The following is a 19412-nucleotide window of genomic DNA, read 5'->3' on the forward strand; positions in this document are numbered from 1 at the left end:
TTCTCTGTTGGGCCTCCATGGCCCTTTACTGAAAAAGATTGCCTAGCCCGGAATTCAATCATCCTTCAGAGGTGGGCTATCTAGTCTCTTAACCTCTAAAGATAATGAACCTGCCTATGCTATTTGTCTATTTACATAGACCAGGAGAGAAGCTCCTACGTGGTCTCTTTTTGACAAAGCCATGCTGACTATTAGCAACTATGAGGTTCTTATAAATGCCTTGCTTTATTATTTGCTCTAATATCTTTCCCGTTACTGATGTTAGGTTCACTGGTCAATATATACTGGGCTCCTCTACCTGATTTTCTGAAAAAGAAGGATCACATTTGCTTTTCTATCCTCTGGCACATCCCCGGGATTCCTTTAGAAAATTGACACCATTCCTGGCAGATCTTCAATCCACTTCTTCAGTATTCTAGGGCATATTTCATCAGGGACCTGAGGCCAAGAGAGAAGATCCTCTACTATATTCATACTGACCTGTTGTGTTTGTTCCTTTACTGTGCCTCTCAAATTACTATTTCCTTTCAGTAGAAAGACAAGACAGGAATTAAATTAAAGAGCCTTGGTAGTCCAGTGGTCTAAGGCACCCTGTTATTAAGCTGGTTATTAAGACCAGATGCCTACAATTACTGCAGGTTCGAATCTCGCCAAGGCTCAAGGTTGACTCAGCCTTCCATCCTTTCTAAGGTAGGTAAATTGAGGACCCAGTTGTGGGGGCAATAAGCTGACTTTGTATAAATATACAAAAGAATGAAGGCTATTGCTTAGCGCATTGTAAGCCGCCCTGAGTCTCCGGAGAAGGGCGGCATATAAATCAAATTTTTTTAAAAAAATTATTTTTTCTCTTGGACATCAGTGTAGACTTCTCCCTTTAGACCAGGGATGGGCAACTATGGTCCCTTATGGCTGACTCAGGAATTCTAGGAGTTGAAGTCCACATGGCGTAAAGGGGGCATAGTTGCCCACCCTATTTAGACTAAGCAGTAACTCCCCTAGCGTCTTTTGTTTTCCTCTTGCTTAGTGGCATATTTGAAGATTTTTTTTTCCTGGATATTTTTGCCTTTCTTGCTAAACTTAACTTGTTTTCTCCCTTTGCCTTCTGACTTCATGCCTGTATTCATGAGTGGAGGCTTTGTAAATTTCCTTAATTGTCCTCTCTTCCTTCCATTTTTAATACACATCCTTCTTCAGCCTCAGACCCTTCAGAACCTGGCTATTAAACCACATTGGATTAGGTTTAGACAATGGTTAGCTTTCTTCCTCAGTGTATAACTTGAGGCTATGTCGTCCTTAATTTTCTTTTCAAGAAGTCCCAGCTGCCTGCAACACCTTTGCCTTTAAGGTTTTCTTGTCATGACACTTGCTATATTATTTCTCTTCATTGGTTGTAATCTGCCTTTCTAAAGTTTATGATTTCTGCTTAACTGTTTTTTATTTTACCTTTTTTGTTGTTAAAATCAAGAATTCTAACACTTGTATTCCAAGTTCCCGTGCATTAATATCTTAAAATCAACTCCTTCTTTTTCCGCAGACCAAATCTATTGTAGCAAATCTCCTAATCTCAATCTGAAAGAGAAAATGATCGTCAGCATTGTTCTAGAATTTATCTGACCTCTCTGTTTGGCAGTTAGACTTTTGAAGATGTTTGGGTAATTGAAATTACCTGTTATAATTATTTCATGGTTTCAAGACTTTAGTTACCAGTTTTAATAAACATCATCTATCTCTTCTGACTGACTGGTAATCGGCAAGGCAGTATTTCTCAACCTTGACAAATTTAGATTTGTGGACTTCAACTCCCATAATTCCCCAGCCAGCAAGTTGAAGTCCATGCATCTTAAAATTGCCAAGGTTGAGAAACATTACTTTAGGGGGATCATTTGCATATGACATGCCATGAATGAGATACACTGGCATTGCAATAATGTTTTTTCCCTTATTCCAATATGATCCAACAGTGGCCTCAAATCTATTTGAGTCAAATCTATTTATCACCTATTAGTTTCAAGTAAGTCAATTTATTGCAGTGACTTGAACCCAAAACAATAGAGCAGGATAAAGTTTGGGAAGATGCAGCAAAGATGCAGTTATATTGACACTGCTAACTCCTGATTCAAGATTGGGGGGAGCAGTAAGGAAATTCTCCCACTTCTCCTAACCCAAGCAAAATGAACTCTATAACATGTCTAGCAGTGGACATGTGGCCCTGATTCTAACTACATGCAATCTGCGCTGAAAAACAAGTGTTTGTTATACATTTTTGTCATCCTGCCAACTCTACTCATGTTGTTGCTCTACCTTCACTTACATATAGGTCAAATTGTGTATTCTGATCCATTTCTAATTTGTTTCAGAACTAATGCAGCCTTAGCATAGAAAAAAAAAGTGATAAGAAAGATACATGCCTATAACATGTAACTTAGTCCTCACTTTTTTTAAAAAAAAATGATTGTTCTTTTTCTGCAAGTCTAATCTGAATACACTCCTACCTCCATACAAGAAACCAGAATCTTAATAACATTCTGATTGAATGGCTTCCCACACTGGTGCTATTTCTTTCTGTCTTCTTTATTTGCATGTTTAAAACATTATTTAATAAAATGGATGCCTGAAGCAATCCTAAAATATTTTGTCTATGTTGCCTCTGCAGAATCTATATTTTGATTTTCAGCTGGTAATCTTTTTCCTTCTTATAATTTATGTGTATTTCATCAGATGCTATGGCAGTTTGAATGAATATTGTCTGATATCCAAAAACTAGAAAGAATTTTTTTTTAAATTATTATGATTAAAGACATATCACAAATACCTGTTAGACCCAGCCAGCTGCTGCCTTATTGGATTGGTAGTGTGTGCCTTACAATACATTCCAAAAAGCTAGTGCTTTTATTTTGAATTACATCTTTAAACCAGTGGTGAAATGCTACTGGATTGCACCGGTTCGGGCAAACTGTTAGCTATCAAAACTACCTGTTCGGGCAAACCAGTAGTAAAAAAAAGCTATCGGCTCGTCCAAACTGGTATTTCCGACGATCAGCTGTGCCGCATGATTTAAAATTGCTAGAAAGCAGGAAATGCTGCTTTCTAGTGAATCTAAATTGCGCGGCACAGCTGTTCTCCCCCGCCCCCTGCTGTTCCCAAGCCTCCTTTTTTTGTGTGAAGTGCGCGTTTGGTGTGTACTGTGCATGCACGCACAGTATGCATTTGGCGTCCACTGCGCATGGGGATGTGCAGTGCGCATTTGGTGCGCAGCACACATTTGGTGCATAGTGTGCATGTGGTACACACTGCGCATGCGCGGGCAGCGAACTAGTGGCAAACTGGGGAAGATTTCACCACTGCTTTAAAACCAACTTTAATATCAGAGAACGATGGGATATGTAATCTAGAATACAGTATCTGGCAGGTTGGGGAATTGGGCATCAATTACATGTGATCTTCAGAGAATGGTGCTTGAGTCTTATCCTCCTGGGAGAGAGTGAGTTTTCTCAATGGATAAATCATTTCCTCCAATCCCAATCCCAAGAGGGCTAAAAAAAGGGTGGGGGGTGAAATCAGCTTTTGACTTTCAAATATTTTCCAGATTATATATCTTTTTCCTTTGTTTTAGGGAATGAAAGGTGAATTGCTTAAAGCTGAAATCCCACTCTTGATTCTTTGGTCCTCCATTTGAGTCTGGGAACTGGGGTGATAAAAATACATGTGGAAATTAGCAAAGAGCTGCAGGAGGGGGGAAAGAAAATGGCACTGCATCTTTTGCTCATTTCATTTTCTTTTTGCCCTATTTACTTCCTCATGAATTGCTTTTTGATGGTGTTATTAGAGCAAGGCAAATCCCCTTTCTTGAATATAGAAGATTGAATGCCTTCTTAGAATAAGAGGAAGGGAGGAAGGAAGGAAGGAAGGAAGGAAGGAAGGAAGGAAGGGAGGGAGGGAGGGAGGGAGGGAGGAAGGCTCAAAGACTATGCTAAGGAAATGCAAAATCAATTAGTTCAACCCTGCATCTTCTCCACTGTCACCTCCACTTATTCCAGAAATGGAAGAGGCTATTCTCTTCCATTTCTGAATCATCTGCTAGAAAGGAGTATAGAGATATATTTTGTGTCTTTGGGACGGTCTTCTAAAGGGCATATTTTCTCTTGAGCCAAGCTTTCTCTCCACTCCTAAACTTGGTTGCTTTGGAGAAAGACATTTCATCTCCCCATGCTTCACGCGGCACATGAAGGAGATTGGAGCATATCCTTGTTTCATCAGAATTGTGAGACATAAGTCATACATTCTGCTCAAGCAAGACAGTTCTGTCATCTGTCATCTGTCTCAAGACCAATTTCACCTCTATAGCAATACTTATTCATTAATTATTTGATGTATCAATCTAGTATCTCTGCTGTATATACTATAGAGTACAAGATACTATACAGAAAATAGAACTACATACTGTCAACTCGCAAAGCATCCCTGTCCTGTTCTCGAGTTGCCATAGGCAAGGGGGATGGAAAACCGACAAAGCAGCATGGCAGCCAAAGACAGAAGTACATTGCAGACATACCTCTCTCAAGGCTGTCTCCCAGGATTACCCACAGCAGGGGAGTGATCTCTACCGCCTGTTTAATTGCTCTGTTGGTGAATGTGATCGATGACACACCCTGGGGGGGGAGGGGAGAAACAGAGTCATAATTGGGGTGTAAATTTCGTGGAGTCAGAGTTGGATTCACTTGGAATGTACCAACATGAAGCTCCTAAGAAATAACTGGATTTCTTTTGAAGCTTGGCTTGAGGCTCATGATTTAATTAGGACATCTGTCGGAACATACTTTCTATTTTATATTAGACTAGAAATCTAATATCAATCAACATCTAGGTCACTCTCTTCAATCTAGATCTTAGTTTTTGTTTTACACTTTTAGTATGACATGCGAGATATTCAGCTCTACTAACTGCTTATTGAAAAGCATAACCTAGCAGATATGTGGAGATGCTAATTATGCACACTTATTTAGATCATGAGATGGTTTGGAAGGACATAATTTATGTAACATTTTTTTCCTACATTTTGTGAATTTCAGATGCATTGTAGCTTGACTTTTCATCTGTTGTTTGAATATTCTTCCCTTTAGAAGTTTAGTTCAGCAGTCAACAAGTCTGTTTTAAATCTAAGATTGATTTATAGGTGCATATATATATCATGTGATATCTCATTGACTTGTTGCCAGATGACCCCGCTGTTGAATATTTTGATGGCTTGGCTAAACATAAATATGAAAAATGATGCTAGCAGATAACACTTGTGTTCTGTTTGCCATTTGGCTTTTATGGCTGCTTCATATATGCAAGTCATTATTTAATACTGCAGTTTTCAAATGATAAGCAGGGCAAGTGAACTATCTCACTTTTGCAATAGATTAGTATCTCAGGTTCTTGATTCCCTGTAGGCAGCACATGAAAATATGCCATATGAATTAAGGAAATAATTGTTCTGTTTTTATCTTGACGGATATAGTGCAATAATCTGTATGTTTGGGTGATGCCTGTCAGTGCTGATATGGAGTCAGCTATAGGTGGCTGCATGGTATCAGTTGTAAGCAACCCCATAATTGCTTATGCAAGTACATGTCTATAATCATTAGTGAAGACCTCAACAGTACATATTACATATAATATTTAAATGGATTTAAATTTATCATTGTATAAGTGACTTGTTTTCCATATTAAAATATTTTAACAAACACCAACATATGCTTTCTTCTATGAAGCCAATTCCCATACTAGGTTGATATAAATAGATACGCCAATACAACTATTTGTAGTTTTCATTGATTTCAGCCACAGATCTGTGCAGACTTTCCAGTCTCTTTTAAATCAACAAATAAATGCATATTTCTTTCAGTTAAGTTGCAAATTGCTGACAGCACCACACACGTTACACTGTCACCACCTTCAAGTCTTTCCTAGCTATCTGTGCATTGCTCCATTTAAAGAGCTGAACACTTTTAGGAAGGAAAAAGGAAAGAGAGCTGCAGAATGGAATTTATTCTAATGAATACTTCCTTCTGCACAGAACATCCGCTACCTTTCACTGGGAGCATCAGCTAGGGACCAGTAATAGACAGGGCATTGGACCAGCAGGCCCCTCCTCCCTTGGCTTCCTTCTGAGGCTCCAGTGGAACTAGCAGCAAATTGATCAGCTGAATCCCTATTGTGCTTTCTGGCATGTTGCCCTTTTTCATTTAACAGCATTATTTGAGTGCCAAACAGACAGTATGAAGCCTTTTCCTGACAAAATGTAGAGAGGAATCTGCGATTCTTCAAAAGGGATCGGAGTCAAACGTGCAACCTTAAGTTCTCATTTCACTTTTAAATGTTCCCCTTCCTCCATCCAGCTGTTCTCCTTTTTTTGTAAAATAAACACATACAAAGCACTACTTGAGAAGGAGTGTAGCATCTGTGTCTCCAATACTTAACAAAATGAATGAAACGGTTGGGAGGGGGGGAAAGAGCCAGTGAATACTGCTAGTTGAAACATTAACACTTGTATGCCTTTTCCTAAACGTGAACATCCAACTGCATCCTGTGAACACAGCACACCTGTCCCAAGACATTTGATTAATAAATGCAATATGATGTCACTTCCAGGATGGGCATATTGAATCTTGTTTCAGAACGGCTGGTGGCCAGCTTGAGAGTAGCAGACCAGTTTAGGAGCTATAGTGGAAGCTAAGTACAATGGACAGCTCTCCAACTCTGCTGCTCCCTGCTGGTATTGGCTGTTTAAGGTGACCACTCCACTTTCTTACTTCTCTACCAGAGACCTGTGAGAACTGAAATCACTGATGGGTGACATTAGATGAGACTTCTAACCCTGTTGTCTCAACATTTCTCTCTTATTAGTATTCTGAATGAATTGCTTGCAGAGGGTTTTGACGTTTAGACCTTTAACATTTTTTATTAAGTTATAAAATATTGTAAAATACAAAAGTAAATAGAAAAGCAGTGGGAAGGAAAAGGGGGAAGAGAAGTGAGGAAGGATATAAAAAGAAAAAGAAACATTAACTTCCGACTCTCTCTGTTGCAGTAAAATAAGGCATTAACATCAAATCACAACTTTTTGCTTTTTCATAATAATATGAACCAGCCATTTCTATAAAGATCTACTCGGTAAAACCCAAAATCAAAGTTTCATTCTTTTCCACTTCAAACATGAAATTTAGAAGTGATCTCCAAGTGGAAACAGGGGTTTTTATGAAATTAAAGGATAGATACTTTAGGATATGTCATAATGAAGGACAAATATTGTTATGGTCAGAAGTTCCTTATTGTTCAAGACAGTTTCACACTGATAGAATTCTTCTGTAATGCGCTTATCATAATTTCCTTAATTATTATACAGGCAACTGAACACAAGACTGCCCTTGTTTCCCTTCCATCTAGGACATGCCAAAAAAATTTAAAAAAAATACTTCTCAGCATATCTACAAAAATTAATCTGTTTTTTAAGGCAAATGATGAAAGTTTTTTTTTAAAGTAATATACTAAGATAGGATCATGTTATAAATTTAATTCCAAATGTATCTACAAAGACACATTTCATTTTAAAAAGTACAGAAGGAGTAGTTTTTCACCACCTTGGGAAAATTCCGCTTGTAACCATTTCATTGCACAAATATTAGTTGTTTAATTTCTGCCACCATAACACATATCAGAAAGAGCTTGCTCAAATACACCCCTATGGCAGGGATAAACACTGACAGCATCTAATCTATCTCCCCAAAGAGCTTTGCATCAGCAAACAGGCTTTGTGTTCATTTCACTGAAGCACAAAAGAGACAACAAGCATGCCTATCAAATAATCACACTTAACTGGACTCTCAGCTGCCTTAAGTTTTGAGTCCAATTATGAGAATCTATGATTAAACTGCCTGTCATCACAAACGTCAGATTTCATCTGCCTGAAATCTCAGAGAGAAGCAGATCAGCAGAGTAATAGAGCCATTTATATCCCAGATTTAAAGTGTTTCAGCATTTGCTACTGTGCAGAAATTAGGGTACTAAAGTGAAACGGCTATGTAGCAGTGCCAGATGTTAAGTTATTGGCCTCAATTGTGCTTGCTATTAAATATGTTTTAAAAGCCACATATTTGTCTATCTAGAATAATCAACAGCACAATAACGAAACCGCAGCCATAGAACCCACAAGCACAGGCACTTTACGCAATTAGGTGTTTATCGGAAAAAAGAATTTATTTTTTTTACTGTTTTACTCAAGAATCCTTGAATATTGGTTTCTATAAATTTTAAATCGTTTTGTCCACAGGATTTGGTTTTTGATATCCCTTGATGGGCTGCACAAAGCATTTGTATGGGCCATTTCTGCAAAAAAAAAAAAATGGGCTGTTCAAGCACAGACAACCTGAGAAAGCCTCAAAGTAGCTGTGATGTAGCTACATCAAGGCTTCTAGGAGGGGCACTTCACTCACAGCAATGCACTTTGCAAAAGTGCCGCTTTCAAATGCTCAACATAACCCCGGAACCTAATTACTTGCTGAATAAAAGCAAAAGCGTGAGAGAGTTGGTGAATTTCCAGGCACTCAGCCTGAGTCCACTTGTGTTGTTCAGGCTAGTGATGTGATGGCAAGATCCCCACCGCTTACCTTGAAAACCATTTATTTTTTTCAAGCTTTTCAACCGTGGAGAGCATCTGCCTCATGAAAGTTCAGGAAAACCAGATGGGGAGGAGAGGGGAATCACTTCTAACGCTAAGCACTCCACCTTTTGCTCCTCTTGCAGAAAGACAGGCTGTAAATCAAACAGTCAATCAATAGGGCTGAATCAATCGTTCAATTCCATTTCCCTTCTTGCCGTTTTACAGCAGCCAAGAGAGGAAGGAAGCGCACTTGTCTCCTCTAATAATGAACTGGTATAAATGATACAGAAGAGAAAAGGGTTTTTTTCCCAATTTTTCATTCATCAAAAAAATTGAATTAATGTATGCGTCTATACCCGTAATCTTTTAAAATCTTTTAAAAATGCCAGCTGGTGGGCCCGCAGGGGAGGGCCTTCTCTGTGGCTACCCCGGCTCTCTGGAACCAGTTACTTCCTGAGGTCCGGACCATCCCCACCCTATTGGCCTTCCGAAAAGCAGTGAAGACCTGGCTTTTCCGGCAGGCCTGGGGCCGTTGATCTCGCTCTTGTGATCTGGCGAGATCCGGCCATGAATGACGTGAATGAGTTTTTAATGTTTTTAATTTTTAAATGTTTTTTTTTTATAATGATTTTTTTAAAATGTATTGTGAGCTGTCCTGAGTCTTCGGAGAGGAGCAGCATATAAATTGAATTAATTAAATTAAATTAAATTAAAATGGCATTTTTAGGATATGAAAGGGAAACGGGACTTCATTCTTGCTTACCTCTGTTATAGTAGCTGCACATTAATACTGTGAAATAATTCAGCATCAGGCAATTTGTTTGGGAGGGGGGGAGATATTTGGAATTATGAGAGCATTTGGTCCATATTCACAAAATGGCTACCATTCTGGATTTGACTAATCATAATCTGAACTAGCCTCTATACCAGGTTCTCTACCATTCCAGTTGGAGATTTGTGAACCTGAAGGTAGCCTCCAAATAACTAGGAGTAAGCAGGACTAAGCAATTCTCACTTCCCAGTCTTGCTATCACACACACACACACACGCACACACACACACTGACACACTTTTGTGGTTTCCAGAACCATGAAATATATACATTCCTTTCCGCTTTCAGATGGAAATTCAGAACTCACTTAGAAGTGTTACAAGTACAGCAACACTCAAGGGAAATCATGATAATTTGAAGTTATCAAACTTAATGGGTAATCGGAGGTCCTATTTCAGTTTAATTTATGTCATAAGCGTTCTAAAATGGGAACATAACTGTATCTATCATAATACCAACCTGAATTCCACATCCCTTGGAATAAGATTAGAAATAAATTTAAGAAATAGTTGAAATGTGGGCCTACAGTATGTCTGCTTGTTGGCTTGGTCCCAGAAAATGGAATCAGAATTGAGAAGTTTGCATATTCTACCAGTACTTAGGCAGAAAGACTTCTCAGTGGCTTTAGAAGGACTTTGCCAAGAGGCCAACTATAGTTGACAATTATATGGAAAGCAAAATATGATGACCAGTCCTTGAAGAACTGCAGTAAATAAATCTTTCCATGATTGAATGCATGGAGGGTGGGAGGATAACTTTCCTGCCATAATAATGAATTAAGGCTACATGAGTATGACCTTCAGTGAATTTGTAGTTCAAATTTCTATTGATTGCTACTCTTCTCCAGACTGTTTTTCAGTAATTCTATTTCTACCACTGTTTTTTTTTTCTTCTTCTTTCTCTCTCACTCTCTGCCTATATCTTTTCTTCATCACCCCCACTCCATTTTGTCTTTTCACCCCTTTCTCCCTCCCTTGTACTACATCATCCGGAAATAATACATACATTCTTTTGATGCTTCAGGCTGAAATTCTTGCCTGCCACACTTCTCCATGGCAACCTGCAGGGAAGGTTAATTGATTTGGGGAAAGTGTGTGTTTCCTTCATACTGACAGTAAGGACTGACTGGAACATGCTATCCCTTACAGTATTGTGTTTACCAAGACTAACCGGCAATCAATGTGGCTTTTAGCATATGGAATTGCTGGTGCCATTTCTTCGCACCCCTCCACTGTCCTCCCCCCTATTTCTTCCCATCATTTCCTCCCCCGTTGCTCACCATCACTCCTGCAGAATTTACATACAGGACAGAATCCAATGCATGTTCATAAAAGGTTCAACTCTCTGCCTCTGTTTGCTCTTCTTCTGGTAGCTTTCTGATTTTTCAGTTCCAATGTATTTAATAGATTCAATCTTTCTCTACAAGAACTCAGGAAAGGAAGCTGAAGGAATCGTGCCATTACTCCTCCTCCCTTGTTTAGTTGGTGTCACACCGAAATGCAGACTATGGGGGGAAATTCTGATTTCCACTACTAGAATGAAGCTACAGCCTGCATATAGATTACCATTAGAAAAGGCATGCGCAGAAAGCTGTTTATGTGCACATATAGTGAGAAGTCCTAAGTACTTCCCAGCATGCAAATATACAATGAAATTCATGCATGTACGAGTCCAACTTGATTTCTGCTCAGATGTTCTTTTCACGATGGCATTTTTGCAACAAGTATAGGTTTTTTAGGCAGTTCGAATAGATGGAGATAAAGGAAGTTGTTTTAATTGGCCATCTGAAACTCTGTATCTTGTCTTATTTAAGATGGGTCTAACATAGCCAAGAGGGCCTCAGTTATGTTAGAAATATTCAATGTTTCATGTGTTCAGGCTTCCTGAGTCATTAAAACATATGAGTAGTCCCAAAAACCTCTTTTATTGCAACAGCTGTGAATTACGTTCATTCACAGCTGAGTCCCAATTAGTTGCAAAAAGTCCTTCGGGAGAAGACCTTTGGGATAATCACCAACCTTTAGCTCCCTTGACACTCTGCCAAAGATCTGCTTGGCAAAGCCACATGGATTCCAGAATCAAACAGAGATGCCGACTGGGAACAGAATTAACAACGTTGCTTTCCTGCAAAGTGCCCACGTGCCTTTGCTCCTCTTTTAAACCTTATGGGAGGGGCCAATCATCTCCAGGCCTTACTCCCGAGTCATCCCTTTTGTTTTAACTGTTTGTGCCTTCTGGTAGCTCTGCACATGCACGCACTCCTCCTGTTCCTCTGCCTCTCTGCTGTCCGACTCTGGAGGCTCTTGAGTCCGCGCATCACTCCCAGATGGCCCTGGCCCCATCTCTGCCTCTGACACAGAGCCCTCATCTGGGCCTTCCCCAGACACTAGGACTGGCCCTTGTTCCTCCCCAGCCTCCTCACTGTGCGACTCGGCTACCAGCTTCTCAGGCTGCTGGCGGACCACAACACTATTGTTTTATTTGGTGCTTAAATTATTAGAGCTTTCACAATCAGAGTTGGCTGCAAAATCATCAAGGCACCACTCCACTAAAGTACAGTTCATCTGGTCAATTTATTAAAACAGCAGAAATGGTAGTATGCAACTGGACCTCTGCTGGAAATTTAAAAACTGTTTTAAAATGTAATGAAAACAATCTTTTCTCCATGTTCTAGCTCCCTCTCTTAAGGTTTTTTCCAAAAAGGCTGTTGATGGTACTGTGAATGGCAGCATGCCTCTGTATACATAGGTCATCGTTTCTCAAAATGTTGGTTGTGAGACAATTAATTAACAGTTGTTCAAGAGTTCCTTCCAAACAAATGTTTCCAAACAGGCTTGCCAATTTGATGCAGAAGCATGCTAAATGCAAAGCAGGGTGACAATTCTGGAGCCCTGTATCATCATAGCTGATACACCAGGTTCTGTGTTCCTACTGAGTTCCTACTGCAGTGTTTGCCATTCAAAAGAGGAGTAATTATGTCAGGAGAGCGTGAAGATTCTGCACAAAGCTCTGATTTTCCCTCTATAGGAGGAATGTACAATGGAGGGAAAGGGGGGAAGGTTGTGATGGAGTAAGAGAAGGAAGTTGCAGGAGTGGACGAGGGATTTACAAACTATAGGGTTGAAGGGAAAGAACAGTTGGGCTGTGACCTTTACCTCATTGTGACTGTGCTGGCGGACACAGAGTCAAAAACCATTTACAACCTGCTGGGGGTTTTGCAAGCTGCAGTATTTTAAGAAGAGTATCTGACGCCAGGCAAGAGAATGCTTTTTCTCTCCCCTCCACCTCCTTCTATACATCAGGAATTATGCAAAAGTGAGCAAGTCCATCTTTACCATTGAAATGATCATTTTATTTCTTGCCCATAACTAACGCAATAAAATCATGATTTTTTTCCCCCATAGAGTGACACATCCAAATTCATGTTATCATAAATTATCATGTGCCTCCAGACATTAAACTACTTCCCAAAGAATGGCTTACAACTGGAAAAAAATGTTTTTCGTTGGTCATTATTTTGAAAAAAAAATGGGTAGTTAGTAGAAACATAGAATTCAATACATCTGTGAGATTATTATATCTGAGATATCTGAGATCATTCTAAGTATCTTGATCCAAGATCTGGGGCTAATCGTAGCATATTTATCAAAGACATATTTCATCACAGCCTCTTAATTGTAAATAGATGAATTAATAAGGTTCAACCTCATCTATATATAGCACTATTTATATTGCATTTTTTAAATTTTGCTGATATTTATAATTCTATATTGCATATCTCTCCCCAGCTTTTATATTCAATAGAAAAACTCATATTTTTCTCCACAGAAACCAATGGTCTGATTTTTCCCCTTTATGGGGAAAAAAGTTTTTGATAGCACACCTTGAAAGGTTTTTTTATATGAATGCTTATTCTCCTAATATGTGGATTGGGATATTTTATCTATCTTTTTGTTTGGTTTCAAAGTTGTACCCATGTCCTCCCCAGCAATGCCAGCCTGCAGCAGTTGGACAATAATAAAACTCTTATCATATCACAATTAAAAATACTCTGGTACTACCTTAAATGAGGTTCAGCTTCTAAAATTAATTTTTCAAATTATGTTTAAAGGCAATATAGTGAGTAAATACTATAAGTCATTAGTTTTGAAATACTTTTAATGGAACCCTGTAGCTACATTTTTTTAAACCCAAGACAAAAAGCATAATCCATATAAATCACAATGATAAAACTTAAAGGCAGACCTTATATAATTGGCACTAGTTTTATGATGAAGTCCAAGCAATTTCAGTGCAGATACAACTTGGTTTGGACCTAATACAGTAGAAACATATGAAGCTGCCATGTGCTGGAGATGAGCCGAAATAAGCTTGGCTTCCAAGTTTAGTGATAACTAGATTAAATTGAGCCATTAGTTAAAAGTAGAACTGTTAGATTGACTGAATAAATATTTTGACAAAATAGATTGCTTAGGCAGTCTTCTTCAACATGTGTCTCTAGTGTCTGCTGGACTGCAATAATTATATTTTCCAGCTGATAAAAGTGTATTCAAGTTGTAGTTCAGCACATCTGGATTGCTTCAGCTGGAAGAAAAATAGCTTTGGGCATTTGAGGAATGTGCTGTTTCTCAATCTGAAAGCTGCTAAAAATTGTCAAACGAATAAATCCTCAAAGATACGCTGCTGTGAGCTTGCTGTACAAATGATGCTATGATATACACATATTACTATATTTCATGTTTCTGGATGAATGCATGTTATGTGTTGTTAGTTTTAGTCTCCTTCTGTTTTCTGCAGGAATATCTCAATGTCCTAGGAAGGCCTATGGTCTTGGCCGGAAACAAAGCAAAGCAAGTTCAATGGACCAATGTCTATCAGGACGCTTTAGTAAGGAAAACAGCTCTATGAAATATTGCAACCAGATTTTCTTTCCCACTTACATTTGCTTGTGTGATTCATACATTGTAATACGGTTCAGATTAGATCAGGGGTGGGCAAATATGGCCCCTTTATGACCTGTGGACTTCAACTCCCAGAATTCCTGAGCCAGCTTGGCTGTCTCAGGAATTCTGGGAGTTGAAGTCCACAGGTCGTAAAAGGGCCACATTTGCCCACCCCTGGATTAGATAAATACATTTAGTGTTCCATATCCCTTCAGATTCCCAGACCTGTTAATCTTGAGATGCTTTCTTCTCCCCATTTTCTCCCCGATCAAAGTCTAATTGCTCCACTCTTCAATATTATGAGTTAGAAATGCTATTATAATTCTGAATTGGCCAGTTAGGATAATGCCTTACAGATAATGCCATATTTTACTTTTGTTATTGTTGTTGTTACTTTTTTAGGGCCTGGGTTTAGTGGTAACGGGCACTCTGCCTGTATTTAACCTCACTGATGATGGTCAGTCTCGCGGAAGCGGTGAATGGAAGGTATGTTCGTATTTTGCAAGAAGCTGCCACCAAAATCATATTGGGTGGTTACTGTTATGCCATCATCCCCTTTGCTTTGTACAACTGCTCCACAGAGAATCCACAATATTCCTTGATTTTCAGCCAAGTAGCATTCTCAACTGAAAATCATTTTTCCTGAAATTGGTTTTAAATTGTTATCAGATCTTCTTGATGTATTTTGTGAGATGGATGGATGGACAGACAAAAAATAAGATGCTAAACAGATACAACAGCCTTTCCCAATGGGGTGATTATTACCCTGTTTTCCCCAAAATAAGGCATCCCCTGATAATAAGCCCAATCGGGCTTTTGAGCGCATGGCAATAACGCCAAGCACTTATTTCAGGGTTCAAAAAAATATAAGACAGGGTCTTATTTTCGGGAAAACACGGTAGATATAACTTGAGAATTCTGGGGGTCATAGTTCAGCATACATGGAGGGCACCAGATTGGAGAAGACTGGGATAGAGATGCTGCCAATTTTCCTAAGACTCCACTTAGAGTACTTATAGTAAGCCAGCAACCAACCATGTTCTTTTCCAATATTCATACACTAAAAAGAATACAGTTAGATTCCCAAACATTTTTGTATAACAGAACTGTAAACAGAAGTGTTTCTTTTTTAAAACATACTCAGTAATATCCCATAATATCATTTTGAAGCTATATCATATATCAGCAAGTAATGGAGAACATTCTCTTACATATGGTACATGAATTGGTGCCGCAGTACAGGAAATAAAGAAAAAAAAACAACAGGCAAAAATACTACACCAAGAAATAGTCCCAAACATTTATAATCAGTTTAGGGGCAGGTATGAGGAGGGAATGTAAAAGCATGTAAGCATATAAATGATGTTAAATCTGTCCAGAATGGCAAACATGTGAAGGAATATTATTACAACCAAATAAGAAAAAACTCTCCCATTTCATTCATTTACATTGCTTGTAAACTAAATTATCCTTTCACACCAAACCTATTTTGACAAATATCTTGATGATTCCATACATTTGATTGGAATACAAGCAAAATTACTGAACACAGTTATGCTTATTTCATCATTAATATAAGTTGAATTTTTTATTTAAATGGAAAAAGTTTAATCATATTTATTAAATCACGCACTGAACTGGATCTCTTTGCGATTCTTCTTAGAATATGTTTGGCATGTGATACATTTTGCTTATTGAGGGAAAAGCCAAAATCATGTATTATTGAAACAGGAGAGATCCTATATAGGCCTAAATCAGTGGTGGGTTTCAAAGTTTTTTACTACCGGTTCCGTGAGTGTGGCTTCGTGGGCATGCCATGGCTTGGTGGGTGTGGCTTGGTGGGCATGGCAGGGGAAGGATACTGTAAAAACTCCATTTCCACCCCACTCTGGGGGAAGGTAACTGCAAAATCCCCATTTCCTCCCAATCAGCTGGGACTTGGGAGGCAGAGAATAGATGCGGGCAGGGCCAGTCAGAATTTTTACTACTGCTTTTCTGAACTACTCAAAATTTCTGCTACCGGTTCTCCAGAACAGGTCAGAACCTGCTGAAACCCACCTCTGGCCTAAATCTATTGCAATTACTATCAAATTTAGAGTTAATTGTCGAAATGATGAATGGCATGAATTTATATATTTTTGGGATATTTTTCATGAAGAATTATTTATGCCTATTTTAATGGCTCTCCTCTGTTGTGGCATCCCATGGAAGAGAATCTTCTAAAACTATGACATTATTGAGAGCAAGTAATGATGTGTTAAAAATACACTTGGACCCAAATTAATTATGGGATATGTAAAACTAAAACCTCATCAGGAATGGTCAACATGTGGCCATCTGTGTTATCAGATTGCAATTCCTGTCATTGTTTATCCATGCATAAGACAAATAAGGCTCTTTCCTGAATATGAAGACTGTCTACTTGGTCCTTCATGCCCTGATCATCTCTCGTTGGGACTGTTGCAACATGTTGTACATGAGCTACCCTTGAAAAGTATCCACCTATTACAAAATGCAGCCCCATGGACAATTTTAGTCACCTAAAGGAGGACATATTCAGTCCCAGTTTGCTTCTGGCTTCAGTTCAAGGTGTTGGCTATGACCTATAAAACCCTACATGGCATGGAGCCAGGCTACCTACAGAGCCATTTTTGTCCCATTACATTGTCCCATCCAATCAAGCAGGGAAGGTATGTTGTGGACACCATCAGTTAAAGAACTCCAATTGGCAGGCCTAGGAAGAGAATTTTCTCTGCTGTTGCCTCCACCCTGTGGAATATTGTCCCCCCCCCACCCCCCCCCCACACACAGATGAGACGGCCCCCCCTCTCCTAGTCTTCCCAAAAGGAGTCAAAACCTGGTTCTGCGGCCTCTCATGGGGAGCCCAAAGGAGCATGTAATAATGACAAATAATATTATCGCTAATTTTATTAATGCAGCATCAACAAATGCAGTGGCTAGATATTCTATCGCCTTATATTGCAAGGCGAACAAGTGCCACTAAGTAGATCACACATTTCTTTTTCTCCCCAGTGGGTAGATTCACAGCATGTCTATAGCAATCTGTCTCATCTGCCGTATGCTCCAACATTCCTAGTTGTTTAGATTTATTAGCAGCAATAGATCTGCCATGGCATTCTATGTCAGCTTGCTTTTAAGCAGGCAATGATCTGTTTCCCAACTAGGTAAGTGACAAGGCCAAAGACCAAGCCATTTATTCTCCAGGGAGCCTGGTTATGGCCTCATAAAGCAGCATGGCAGCTCCATTGAAATGAGCATCCCATGCTGCGCCATTTAGTCGTTGATACGGTGGCTTCTTGCAGGTGTCTGTTTTAAGAAAAAAAAAGTACTTTTCTTTAGAAGAACCCAATAAAGGCCGACTATGCATTTACATCAGTCATTGGAAAGGGCCTGGTTTCTCCAGTACTATGGTATGGCTCCCAGGATTAACATGTTTTTGCCATAACTCAGAAAATCTAAGCGCAAGATGTCCAGTCCTTTTGAAGCACAATGCTGAGAATCGGATATTCCTTTTGAATTTGAGCTACAAACCAGGCCAAGCCTGGCTAACTTGGACCACTAAAAGGGTGAACAGTGCAAGTAAGAAATTCATTTCCAGACTGCATTTTTCTCTGCCTCTGCCTTGCAAACCTCTGATAGAATATTACTGAAGGATATTGATATTGGTAGGTGCAATTAGATATTTCCATCAACGTTCATATAGGAAGGGGGTACAACAATCTTCCCCAGCTTTTTCAGGCAACTAGTATTCCGGATCTCTCTCACTTTTCCAACCATTTTGTAACCTTAAAGAGAGGGAATAAAATACAAATGCATTTATAACTGCTGTAAAAATTGGAATCCATTTATTTATCTTATCTCTTTCTTTTCTATCTCTTTTCTTTTATTTCTGCCTTATTTACTTATCACTTTTCTTTTGCTTTTTTTACTTTTCTTTTTTTTTTCTTTACATTTATGTTGTTTCTATTCTGCAAAAAAATATTCACTAAAATTAATTTTTAAAAGGATCTATCGCAGTGGTGAAATCCAATTTTTTTTTACTACCGCTTCTGTGGGCGTGGCTGGGTGGGCATGCCAGGGGAAAGATACTGCAAAATCTCCATTCCCACTCCACTCCAGGGGAAGGATACTGCAAAATCTCCATTCCCACCCCACTCTGGGGCCAGCCAGAGGTGATATTTGCCTGTTGTCCGAACTGCTTAAAATTTCCACTACTGGTTCTCCAGAACCTGTCAGAACCTGCTGGATTTCACCCCTGATCTATCACCTTCTTCACATCATATACATAATGGAACTTTTAATTTTAATATTTTAGTTTAGTATTGTATCAAGAATTTGAAATAACCAACATATATAATAACAAAGGAAATGTCCCAATCAGCAGCTGATAATTCCTTAATCAATTACTTTGAGAACAGGATCTTCATTAGTATTGTTGGAAAAGTAAGCCAATTTACACATAGTCCAAGAGATATTTCATCTAGAGCAACAGTAGTTGTGGAAACTTAGCCATAACAACCACCTTATGTTATCCTAAATGGAATGGAAAAGATGTAAACCACAGAGCTGCTGCCAAGAGCCAAAGTACACCACTTCTTCAGTTTGACCGCAGCACAAAAGGCAATGAATTTCCTTGTTTCTGTATGTAGTTGAAGCTCTCCAAAATATAGTACACTTGCCCTTTGGAGAGGTGTGGGGGCAGGGAGTGTTGCGACTAGCCTTAATATTCTTCTCTTACGATTTCCTTTCACTGGATGTTGTTTATGTGCAGTTTTCAGAATTGCTGGAATATTAGAAGAAAAATACGACTCCAGAGAATTCTGGAATGCCACTAATAACTGATATACAGAAAGGTTATGATCTAGATTCAGGTGACATATTTAAATTAATATACCTAGAAATGCTTATGCAGACAGTAAAATACCATGACATAATATTCTTACAATTGAGAAGAACATACAGTTCAGATAGG

General features: G+C 38.9%; 1 protein-coding gene across 1 annotated transcript in view; it reads left to right on the top strand.

The window, feature by feature from the left end:
* The window catches only part of CACNA2D2 (calcium voltage-gated channel auxiliary subunit alpha2delta 2), a 655759-nt gene that overhangs the window by 584803 nt on the left and 51544 nt on the right, over positions 1-19412 (top strand). Inside the window, exons 15-16 of the mRNA XM_070933719.1 lie at positions 14274-14363; positions 14822-14905. Of these exons, the coding sequence (XP_070789820.1) occupies positions 14274-14363; positions 14822-14905 (174 nt within the window). The remainder of the gene's footprint in view (positions 1-14273; positions 14364-14821; positions 14906-19412) is intronic.

The sequence above is a fragment of the Pituophis catenifer genome, unplaced genomic scaffold (genome assembly GCF_029215685.1).
Source record: "Pituophis catenifer annectens isolate HBS135680 unplaced genomic scaffold, rPitCat1.0.hap2 SCAF_2, whole genome shotgun sequence".
NCBI lineage: Eukaryota > Metazoa > Chordata > Lepidosauria > Squamata > Colubridae > Pituophis > Pituophis catenifer.